We start from the raw sequence: 12,156 nt of genomic DNA, 5'->3' as shown, positions 1-12,156 counted from the left end.
TCAAACTTTAATGCATTATTATTAATAGATAATAGGTTACATTGATTTTTTTTTTTATCGAAGACATAGAGACTCGAATCCGCAACTTCTTATTTAAATATGGAGAGACTATACGAACTATTACTTCTTGACAGGTTACATTGATATTTATTTATGTAAAGTTTGTAAGGCATATTTGAATTTTGAGACTGCGTCAAAATATTGTTACTACTGTAATAACACATAATTCATTTTTTATAAACATTTTACATTGATAATATAATAAAATCAAATTATTTAATGAAATTTTAGTTATGGTCGTATGGATATTAATAATTATGACAACCCTCCATTTCTTTGTTGGTCTTCAAGATCTCCCTCCGCTCCTCAATGTGTCGGTGATCTTAATGATAAACCCCAACCCCAATCCCAGCCCTCTTTCTCCCTCCGCCGCCAATGTCTTCGATTCGAATCGACGCATCAAAGCAGCACTACACCACTACCTTCCTCGTAGTCGGTTACGCATTCTGCTCCAGTCTCCTCGCCATCATCAACAAGTACGCCATCACCCAATTCAACTATCCCGGCCTCTTAACCGCACTCCAGTACCTCACTTCTGCCCTTGGCGTCTATCTTCTCGGCAAATTAGGGTTCCTCCACCACGACCCCTTTACTCTCGACACCGCCAAGCGCTTCTTCCCCGCCGCACTAGTCTTCTTCCTCGCCATCTTCACCAACACCAACCTCCTCCGCCACGCCAATGTCGACACCTTCATCGTCTTCCGATCTCTCACCCCCCTCCTCGTCGCCCTTGCCGACACCGTCTTCCGCCACCAGCCTTGCCCCTCCAAGCTCACATTTTTCTCCCTGGTCGTTATCCTTGCCGGCGCCGTCGGGTATGTCTCCACTGATTCCGCTTTTACCCTCACTGCTTATTCTTGGGCATTTGCTTATCTTGTCACAATCACCACTGAGATGGTTTACATCAAGCACATGGTCATGAATCTAGGGTTGAACACTTGGGGTTTTGTTTTGTACAACAATTTGTTGTCTCTCATGATTGCGCCCTTGTTCTGGTTTCTTACCGGTGAGAATTTTGAGGTTTTCGATGCTCTGAAATCCGGTTCTGGGAGCTTGTTTGATCCCAGTGCTCTTGCTGCTGTTGGGCTATCCTGTGTGTTTGGATTGGCGATTAGTTTCTTTGGCTTTGCGGCAAGGAAGGCGGTTTCCGCGACGGCGTTTACTGTCACTGGCGTTGTGAACAAGTTTCTCACTGTGGCTATCAATGTGCTCATCTGGGACAAGCACGCCAGCCCCTTCGGATTGCTTTGTTTGCTATTCACCATTGTTGGTGGAGTTCTTTATCAGCAGTCAGTTACAGGGCCTGCCCCGGTGCAGCGTGATACAACGGTGGATGTTGAGAAGAATACCGGTGATTATGATGATGATGGTGATGATTTGGAAGCTGAGAGACTATTAAAGGGTACACTTGCTTCATGAGTAATGTTAAGTTTGTAGCATTTCACTGTGTTGTCTCAACAGCCTTGACAAATTTTTTTTATGGAATATGAGGTATCTTTCTCAGAAGGTTATGAAATTGTGGTGTTGCTTATTGCTTCTTTCTTCGGGTAAAAAAAACACTATGTAACTAAGAAACAACAAAATTATAAACATTGTACTAACCTTGAGTGATATCAATGTAATTCTTTAAATATTGTTTACATAGATCTCTAAAATATAGTAAAAAATAAAATATACATATATATGTGTAAAACATGTATAAATATACTTTTGTAAATACTTTTTTTTATTTTATATTCTATTGTTGGGTAAACCATACAAGAGTAATTTATTTTATATCTTGGATCTTGTGATGGAGTGGATAACTTGTAAATTTAATTGATGAAACTTTTTTGCATTATAAATTTGCTTGGTGTCTTTGAATGTTATGGTCAATAAAATCAAGTAATATACATTGGAAGGTCAAAATGAAAATGCTGATGTATCTATGGACATTGCTAATAATGTGAAAATACTATTTAATCTCTTTGAAGTATTTTGGTGCTCATTTTCACGGTTCTGAATCATAATATGACAACAAAGATAAGGTAAATGATAAATTCACAAATTTGAGCAACAAATAGCAGCTTGTTTTCTTTCATTAAATTATTAATTATTAATCCAATACAAATCAAAAGTTCAAAACTATCACACGGATATTTTGCTCAACTATCTTGGTATATACCAGAAAAAGGAATACGTATCAATAAATAAAATAAACAAATAATACAACACAACACAAAGGGTTAAGTCTTCTACGTTTAAATCTTTATCAAGAACCCTTCTTCACTTGTTTCCTCCATAAGAACCTTGAGAGAATGAATTAGGTGTATGTTATCTGTACTTATCTCGTCTTGTCAAGTAGAATAAGTACATAAAACATTTCTCAATGAATTCGGTATATACACTATGGCAACCTTGTGTGTCTCCGAATAATGAAACAATAGAGGATGGTGAGTTTAACAAGTGTATCTCTAGCAGTTGATACCACATTGACCATTAGCATTTTTTGAGGCTTCAGTGGTGAAAGGGTCAATCCTAACCCACAACAAGGAGAATATGGAAGCAAGGAGAACTGACCAAACAATAACAATGGTTGGTGTGCGGTTTTGCCTTCCCAAAAGACCCTTCAAGAATGGGTACAAATGAGCAATGACCCATATAGCAAAGAAAAGCTTCCCAAACAATGGTCCCCAAGATTGGTATCCACTGTTTATAGCATATGACACACCAGCCACAATACCTACAAGGTTCACTATGAGCACTGTTGTTGGAGGGATGAGAAGTGATGTCCATTTGAACACGTAGAGCTCAGCAAATTCTCCGTCCTCGTCTGACGCCTTTGACGTGACGGTGAAGTTTGTATCAATGCCTGCAAGGACTTTGAGAAGACCTTGGAACACAGCAAAAAGATGTGCTGATGTACCACCAATAACCCAAAACTGTTCATTCCTCCACCAGTCTTCTATGCTCACACCACTCCATCTAAGCTCAAGAATTGAAGTCACGAAAATCGAGACGAAGAGGAGAATGAACCACATGCTGGCAAAGTTGCTTATCTGCCAAAATTAACCACATTTCACTCACTCACTTGATTTCTATTGTACAGAAAAGAATTGTTTTAATCCTGAAAAGATTAGTTCACTGGTAAAATGGCCCCTCAACGATTGATAATTATTGTATGGCATCTGAAAGATTAGTTCTGCTTGGCAAATCCATCCATAGTGAAGACTAATTTGTCAAAAAACTAATATTTCCAGGGCCAAAATAGTGATTTGGTTAAGACTAAAATGAATCAATCTTTTGAGAGATTATTTCTCAGCAAAGTCTTTTAAGAGTTACCTTTGGCATTTTAGTTTACTCTAATGATAACACTGCACTGAAGATTATTATAAATTTATGGATGAAAATTGAAGCTTTGAGAAGAAGCAATTACTTACCTCAGGAATAATAAATTTATTTGTGAGAAGACAAAATGCAGGAAGTATGCAGTAAGCAAGAAGTGGGATTGAAGTAAGGGGATAGACAATGGTGTTGATGTAGGCCAGCCTTTGAAGAAGCTTCAATCTACCATTGTAGCCATACCACAAGGGACAATGTCTGCTTAGGAAGATCTCAATGGAACCCAAGGCCCACCGGAGCACCTGGTTGAGACGGTCCGAAAGATTGATGGGAGCAGAACCCTTAAACGCCGGGCGAGGTGGCATGCAATAGATGGAAATCCAACCACGAGCATGCATCTTGAATCCAGTCAAGATATCTTCAGTCACAGAGCCATATATCCATCCAATCTGGTAGAATCACAAAAGATTTTATAAATAAGCTGAATAGAACTGTTTCATTAGTCTCATTTTCAGATTTCTTTTTTGTGATTCCTAAAGAACAATGTTAAGTAGCTACTAATTTGCTAACCTCTTTGCCCCATTCTGTCTTGTCTTCATAACCGCAGCTAATAACATGGATTGCTTCCTTCAGAAGCGTCGCGGGATTGGTGGAAGGAGGAATGCCACCCTGCTCCATGAAGGTGGCAGCTATGAAAACCGGAGACTGACCAAAACGCTTCTCTAACCTCTTTTGAGACATAAGCAGTGACCTCTCATCATCATACCCTGCAAAAGAAAACACATGCATCAAATAAGATCAATTTTCTGAGAGGAAGAATGCAATTAAAGTATATTCTACTAAAAAAAATCCACAAGAAAAAGCAGACCTTCAACACCCTCTTCAATGTCTTCAACATTAAAGATAGGAATGGTTGATTCAGTTCTTTTTGCAGCCCTCTTCTTGTCAATGTATTTCTTGTTCCCACCCCTTCCCTTCTTTCTCGAACCACAGCAACTCTTCACAATAATGTTAGGTTCCAAATCTTCCTCAGTCAAAACAGGATCATAACCATACAAAGCCTGCCTATTGAAACAACAACCAGTTCCGACATACACTGGTCCCTGAATACCATCCAGACCCTTCAAGTTGATCTGTGTCATCAAAAAAGAAAAAGGTTAAATAGAGCAACTTAAGGAAAGAAAATAGTAAACTATAAGAGACTGTTACGGTGCTTTGAGTTGATGTCTGGGCTGAGCATTAACTTTGATAAATCGAATCTGATATCGGTGAACTGTAAGCAAGGATGGATTGATCAGGCATGTGGACTGCTGGGATGCCAACAAGCTTCTCTACCGGTTAGATACTTGGGAGTTTCTCTAGGTGCGAATCCGCGCTTGGTGAAGACTTGGAAACCAATCATTGATAAGGTGGAACAGAAGCTGAGTTTGTGGAAAGCCAAGGTTTTGAATAAATCAGGTAAGCTGGTCCTTATCAAATCGGTGCTGAATAGTCTCCCCATCTACTACCTTAGTCTATACAAGATGCCGAAGGCGGTAGCGGACAAGCTGATTGCTTTACAACGGAACTTTATGTGGTGCAGGGAGAACGGGAACTATGGTATACCTATGGTAAAGTGGGAGATAGTTCAGGCTCCAAAAAAGGTTGGGGGATTGGGGGTTGGTGATGCAGTGCTGAGAAACACAGCGCTTCTGTTTAAGTGGTGGTGGAGGTTTTCAAAGGAGGATTGCCCGCTGTGGAAGAAGATTGTGTGTTCGTGTAATAAGTTGAACCCGGATGTCATGTTAGCAACTCAGCCTTTACCAGTAAAGGGTGGCCCTTGGAAGGACATATGTCAGCTGAATATAAAAGAACCGCGGATTCGTGATAAAGTGGTAAGTGGACTGGCAATGGAAGTAGGCAATGGTATGCAGACTCGATTTTGGGAAGATAACTGGGTTCAAGGTGGTACTCTGAAAGGAAGTCATCCGAGACTCTACTCTATTTCCAGTCAGCAAGGACTTGTCATCGGGGAGTGTGGTTTTTGGGATGGGCTTGATTGGATTTGGAATTTTCAATGGAGGAGGGCACTGTTCCAATGGGAGCTGGAGCTTGTCAATCAACTGCATGAGAGGTTAAGGCCAGTGAGGTTGTCATCAGGTAGGGAGGACAATGTGGTGTGGAAGTTTGAAAATAAAGGTATTTTCTCTACTAGTTCTGTGATCCAGGCTATACAAGCGGAGACATTATCAGCTGAGATAACGAGTTATAGCTTCACGAGTTCCATTTGGAAAGGTTTCGTTCCTCCGAGAATTGAGCTCTTTGGGTGGTTTGTGCTAGTGGGTAGAGTTAACACCAAGGAGCGGCTGACTAAACTAGGAGTCAACATTCTGGGGGATAGTATGTGTGTACTGTGTACCAAGGAATTAGAATCTGTTGAGCATTTATTCCTTAGGTGTGAGGTAACATGGCAGGTGTGGTGCAAGTGGCTGAGGTTACTAGGAAGGGAGTGGGTGATTCCCGGAACTGTTAAAGAAATGTTTGAGAGTTGGCATGGAATGCATAATAGACAACAGGGGAAGAAGATGTGGATGTCAGTGTTCTTTGCAGTGATTTGGAACATCTGGTTGGAACGGAATGCACGAATCTTCAAGAATGCAAGAGCAAGCCTGGAGGTCATACACACAAGGACGTTGATGAGCTACACGGAATGGAGTGGTGGTGATCCTGGGGGAGGATGAGAGTACTGGGGATAGTAGGGGTTGGTTTATTTGTTGGTAGCTAGTTATGTGTCTTCTTTTTTCTTTTATTTGCTCCACTTTAATGTGTTGAGCTTCCTTTGTTTCAAAAAAAAAAGGAAAGAAAATAGTTTATATCTTCTAACTTCACAATACATGATACTTACATCAAAGAAAACAATGTTGCGGTTGGCATATCGATCGTGCAAATCAATGCCATCGAAACGCTGAGGAAACTGCACATAACATGTCTTCTTTCCAAGAGCTGGATCCATCATGAAACACATGGCTTCTTTTAGAGCTTTGCTGTTATTGAAGTAATGATCACAATCGACGTTCAATAGATATGCGCCATTTGTCAAGACAGCAGAAACTCGAATCTACAATCACACAGGATGAACCATAGTTATATATGCTTATATACAATTGCTCAGAACATAGCATTCATATGATACCAAAACATGAAAGATGAAGAAAATACCAAAGCAATTTGCTGAAAGAGATAACAATAAAATACAGTCATCCAGATGGTAAAATATCATCTCCAAAAGCAGCCTTAGAAAATATGTACTTTTTTTTTATTTTGTCATGTATCTTTTTCCTTCTAACCTATCTAATGATTAAAACTTCACGAACATAAATGTCCATAAACCCAAATTATTTACTAAGAAAATGTAGGCATCAGGTGAAATCATTGATCAAAATTAATGTGAACATCAGACAAACCATTAAACAAATTAAATAAAATTCAGGGTAACGAACCAGAGCATTCATAGCTCCGGCTTTCTTGTGATGTTGGAAGCCTGGTCGCTTTTCACGAGAAACATAAACAAGTCTTGGTAGCTCATTTCCATCTGTATCAAGACCTCCACTATGACCCAAGAAGACCTACAAACAACAGACAGCATTAGTGTCAAAGCGCAACATACAAAATACTTATAAGAGAAAACAAAAAATACTATGTGCACACAAAATAGTCATCAAATCAGCTACTATGTATTTGTCTATATATACATGTGTTGTTGTTTTACACATTTTCAATGTATATTTTGTATTTCTATATGTATTCTATAAGAGTGGTTGATTTGAAGGCTATTTTTTTATGTACAAGTAGCATGGTTAAAATGGCAATACCTGAATCATTCCTGGATGATCCCTAGGATTATTTCCAGGCCAAGAAGTTCCATCCTGCATTGTCCATCCTTCTTCTGGTGTCTTTTGAGCTTTTGCGACAAGGGCATTGATCCGTATTTTAAATTCTTCATATTCTCTCTGTTTAGCAAAATGATAAATATTTTTAATTCACTATAAGATAAAAGATAAGTTTTGACAATGTGCTTTGTAGTTAACAAAGTTTTCAGTTGGTATGTTGTGTGTGTGGACAAATTAGGAGCGTTTAGCTGAAAATGGATCACAATTTGCATTCTCAAGAATAACCTTCATTGCGCGGCGCTCTTTTACAAAAGAGGGTTGAACCTTGTCCTTCAAGTAATCAATCTTCTGTGCAAAATAAAACTCTGGGGCTCTTGGCTCAATATTGTGCTTCTTGCAGAAGGGAACCCACTTCTTTGCAAACTCGGCTGTTTCTGAAAGGGCTTCAAAGGTCAACATAGCCGAACCATCATCTGATACATAGCAAGAAACCTTGTCGACAGGATAATCAACTGCGAGTATAGACAGAACAGTGTTTGCTGTTATGAGAGGAGGCTCTTTGAGAGGATCCACTGTACTAACAAACACATCCACCGGGGCCAATTGCGAAGGTTCTCCATCACGGTCATACCTAAACAAGTCAACCTAAGATTAGTAAAATAGCAAAACAAATATACTTAAAAATCAGATTCCAACCAAATATGTTAAAAAGTCAGATATCCTGACCTTAGAGCAAGCCTATCAAGGTATGTCTCGCGATTGATGGGAGACCATTTTGGAAACTGATCCAAGAGCCAGGATAAGGCAAACCAGATCTCACAAATAACTGATGTCAACCATAGAGGGTATGCATCCTTCACAGGATGAGTTGTACGATATTGCAAGAAGAAAGCCAGAATAATTAACCGGAGTATGATCACGACACGATAAGGAGTTATCTGAGATGAAGGAATAGGCACCACACGACTCAAAGGTTGTCTGGCATCATCAATCCTGTCATGAACAAAAACAATTAGCCTCAAAGAAATTGATAACTAGTGACTTTTATATGTAGTGGCTTACATTTGAAGTTCTTCTCCATTGGAACCAGTTCCTTCAATATCACCTTTCCCCTCATTGTATCTACTACCATTCACATGCACCACATTCTTCTCCTGCTTGAGTTTCCAACTTTCAACCCTTTCTTTCCAGTCAACATTTCCAAGACCATAAGAATTTAAGTCCTTTGATGGATCTACAATTCTTACTGGAACTGTAACAAGAAAGATATGATCAAGTAAGAATCCATAACAACCATGAAAATATAATATGGTATATCATCAGTTCAAGCCAAACCCACACCTGGTTGCCTTGGATCAACATATGGAAGTGAGTGAACCTTGTCAGATGGACCCAAAGGGCCTGATGTAGTTCGAACTGATTGCGTATCAGGTGTAGCAATCTCACTAGAAATCTGTACAAAAACTTGTTCAGTAAGTGATATTGCAAATGAAGTAGTATGAGAAGTTAACTAAACATTATTACTTCATGATTATGGAAATTGCTAATCATAGAAGCAAGAGCATGGAAATGCACAATATGAAGTAAGATCCAACCAGGGAAATAAGTTATTATAGTTAGAATCTAAAAATCCAAGTTTGATGCATTACTTGGTGTCGATGAGTCAACAGTGGAATTGGTTGTTCATGTCTTGAAGAGGAAGAGATGTCAGCATCTTCATCCCACTGCGGCCGTGCCTTGGGTTTTCCTTGGCCATAACTGAACTCATTCTCCAAATCATCAACATCATCCTCATCTTCATCTCCATCCACTCGAGGACTCCCTGAAATCCAAAGATGATTCTTTCAGTTCAATTCGAAGTTAAGACAAAGGATCATCAGAGTCCAAAACAGAAAAAAAGAAAACACATGCACAAAGTAAACTACCTTTGTGCCTTTTGTATCTAGTCTTGCACTGGGGGCAACACTGGTTCCCATCCTTTCGCTCGTATTCATAACAAGGACGACAAACTGGAAATGCACACTCATTGCAAGCAACAAAGACATCGCCGCTGTCTGTTAATCCAACAGTTTCACCACAAATTTGACAGATTTGTCCATTCAAATTCTTCAGGGGTTTAGGCTATAGAAAAAAAGGCATTTCACAAGTTGAATTACATCAGTAGAATTTAAACCAGATTAGCTTCATCAAACTCTTATAAACTGATAAACAAAACTAGTCATTTACCATCCAAAGGAAATGCTCAAGTAGGCCTAGTTAGAATCTTAGAATGGAAATTAGTTTGACTTCATTACAATCTTTATGATGTATAATAAGAAAAAAAGTTAAGTTCAATTCATTAACAATTAGCAATAATATAATATCACTATATAAGTACATAGATCTATAAGAAAAATATCCAATCTCAGATTATTTGATCTAAAGATGGTAACCTTTTAATTTCTCACTTCTAGAGTATCCAAATACTACATAGACTATTTCAGAGATACATATCTAAATCCTCACGAACTACACATAGATCCAATCCATGCCCTGAATATCACAAACACTAAAGTAATGCATCAAAGCAGAACTCCATGAAAAGAAACATATCAATAGCATCACATTCACATCAATCGCATTATGTGACTTTTGTAAAGTCAAAGCATAGGTAAGAATTGAAACCGACACATACTAACTTCGAAGTTAAGATATATACTTATCACAGTTATCAGTAACAATGAAAGGTTAAGAACTTAAGATACTCAGATCCATCGTTGAAAATAGCTATGTATGAATATATAATATAATATAAAAAGAAATACTAACGGCGGTTTCAGAATCGTGGCGAATTCGAACAAGCTCGTTCCTCTTATGCGAGCCAGCAACCATTCCAGCAGTTGCTTCCATGGTTTTTGCTTGTTTTGTATTGGCACAGATTTCAATGCCTTAAAAACTCTTAAAACGATATTAATGAGATTTTGAGACAGTGACACGAAAAGAAAGACGACGCCAAAAAGAGAATGAAGAAGCTTCGGCCACACTCAATGTCCCATCTTTCTCATTCTCTTTATTGAGTTACTTGTTTGCTTGCTTTCATTTCCAGCTATCAACATCATATTCATTCACTTCTCTCAGTTCTGTGATTGGCTATTTCTTATGCTGTGTCTGATTTTAATTACCATTTTTTAGTACGGTGGATAGGTTCTTTTTTACCGGATGCGTCGGTTCCCGGTAATCTAGAGAATCCTCTAAGGTCCAGCTGATTCCCTGGCTCAAGATTAAGAAAGTCTTTTGTTAGGTGCAGATGGGGCATGCAAATATTTATATGCCGATCGTTCTCTAGTTCCCTTCAATTAATGAACTTTTGTACTTTTATTACATAAATGCCTGTAATATTATTTTAAAAAAATAAATTAATAAAAGAAGGTAATAAATAGTTATATTTTTAATATATTTTTAAATAATAATTTTTTGTAGGCTTTTTTATTTTTATTTATTTTATCTTACATTTTTTGTTCACTGAATATAAAATTTTATACATTTTGATCATAAAGTTTGTGATATTATATCATGATGATGTTTTTTTTAATTTAAATTGAATAAAAAATATACATAAATAATTATATCTCTAATAATAAAAAAATAATTTTGAATTGAATGGGTTGTTAGAAGTCTAAATGTATGTACCAAAAAAATATAAAGTATAATAATTTAGCAAGATTTTGCTTATATGAGCATGGAGTAGGTTAAGGTAATAAGTATATTATTCTTTGGTTAAAGGTTTTCAAGTTTTAAAGATGGAGGAAAGGGGGGGGGGGAGAGAGATGTGAAGAGACTTCCATCTTTGTAGTTAATTTCTAATAAGCAATTAATAATATGATTGAAATAATGGTTAATTAGGATTTGAAAAAAAAAATTGTTTCAAAAATTTGTAACTAAAAAAAAAAAATATGAGAGAGAAGTTTGAGTGATTTGGAACTTATAGTTAGTCATTTTAAAATAGTGAAACAAAACCAGACTAATTTTGTTTATTATACATAAAATTAACAGTTTTTCTTGTGCATTGTTAAAATTTTGTTGAGTTACTTATAATCCAAAATGATATTTGGTATGCATATGTTGAATAACTATTATACACATGGATTTCCAGTACCATATGTTGCATATAATTTTTAATTTGGTTGATGCATCACAATCAAATTCGGTTAACACTGAAAGAGACAATGAAGGGTGTATGATTATTTTTCCATACCATAAATATATATATTTTTGGGCACTAACCAGGCTGTCCCACGAAGTACCGGTTGCTGCCGGTTTGATTTCTGACCTGCTGTCGGTGCCACGTGAGTTAATTGCAAGTGTATCCTATTATTCATCATCAAATTACAACACTGCCATTTAAGTTTTCTATTTTTGCATGTTACGATGTGCGACAGTTATTTACTAACTAAACTCTATGGATAAACCGTTACAAATTGCAACCATAGACTTTTACTCACATTAAATTACCTGCAAAAGAATATATTCACTAAAAATTTTGTTACAAATATATTACCTTTAAGTGATCAAATTTATTACTCACACTAACGCGCACTAATTTGGGTTAGAAAATAGAAATATAATTCTAGAGCTATTGTTAATCATATTTTTTGATAAATTTTAGGGTTAATTATGATTTTGGTTTCTAACGTAGATGTCAAAAATTTATTTTGTCTTTGCCTTTTTTTTCGCTATAAAATAGTCCCAAAAATTTCAATTTATTTTAAAATCGTCCTTCGAACAAAAATATTCTTTCCTTTTTTTTCTCAAAATCAACCAAATGCAGAAGCTGAACCAGAACAGATGCAAAAGCATAACAGAAGCAACACCAATGACCAGAAGCAAAGAACAACAATGGAATCAAAAGAACAACAACAACAAAAGC

At 37.2% G+C, this 12,156-nt stretch overlaps 2 protein-coding genes across 2 annotated transcripts; one reads left to right on the top strand and one right to left on the bottom strand.

Annotated features, from left to right (window-relative positions):
* The first annotated feature begins 299 nt into the window (after positions 1-299).
* Positions 300-1,700, top strand: LOC112755690 (GDP-fucose transporter 1-like). Its single transcript, XM_025803942.3, has one exon. The coding sequence runs from the start codon at positions 436-438 to the stop codon at positions 1,477-1,479; it is 1,044 nt and encodes a 347-aa protein (XP_025659727.1). The 5' UTR covers positions 300-435; the 3' UTR covers positions 1,480-1,700.
* A 407-nt stretch (positions 1,701-2,107) lies between these two features.
* On the bottom strand, positions 2,108-10,528 carry LOC112755689 (cellulose synthase A catalytic subunit 1 [UDP-forming]). Its single transcript, XM_025803941.3, has 14 exons — positions 10,059-10,528; positions 9,176-9,371; positions 8,900-9,072; positions 8,592-8,703; positions 8,313-8,502; positions 7,977-8,243; positions 7,536-7,881; positions 7,233-7,370; positions 6,861-6,986; positions 6,266-6,478; positions 4,250-4,514; positions 3,952-4,148; positions 3,480-3,830; positions 2,108-3,098 (listed from the first exon to the last, which is right to left on the bottom strand). Exons 1-14 carry the CDS (start codon positions 10,137-10,139, stop codon positions 2,514-2,516), a joined length of 3,240 nt encoding a protein of 1,079 aa, XP_025659726.1. The 5' UTR covers positions 10,140-10,528; the 3' UTR covers positions 2,108-2,513.
* Between the last annotated feature and the right edge of the window lie 1,628 nt (positions 10,529-12,156).

Source organism: Arachis hypogaea, chromosome 6 (assembly GCF_003086295.3).
Source record: "Arachis hypogaea cultivar Tifrunner chromosome 6, arahy.Tifrunner.gnm2.J5K5, whole genome shotgun sequence".
NCBI lineage: Eukaryota > Viridiplantae > Streptophyta > Magnoliopsida > Fabales > Fabaceae > Arachis > Arachis hypogaea.
Note: the sequence above shows the minus strand (reverse complement) of the source record. Positions and strands in the feature narration are given on the sequence as shown.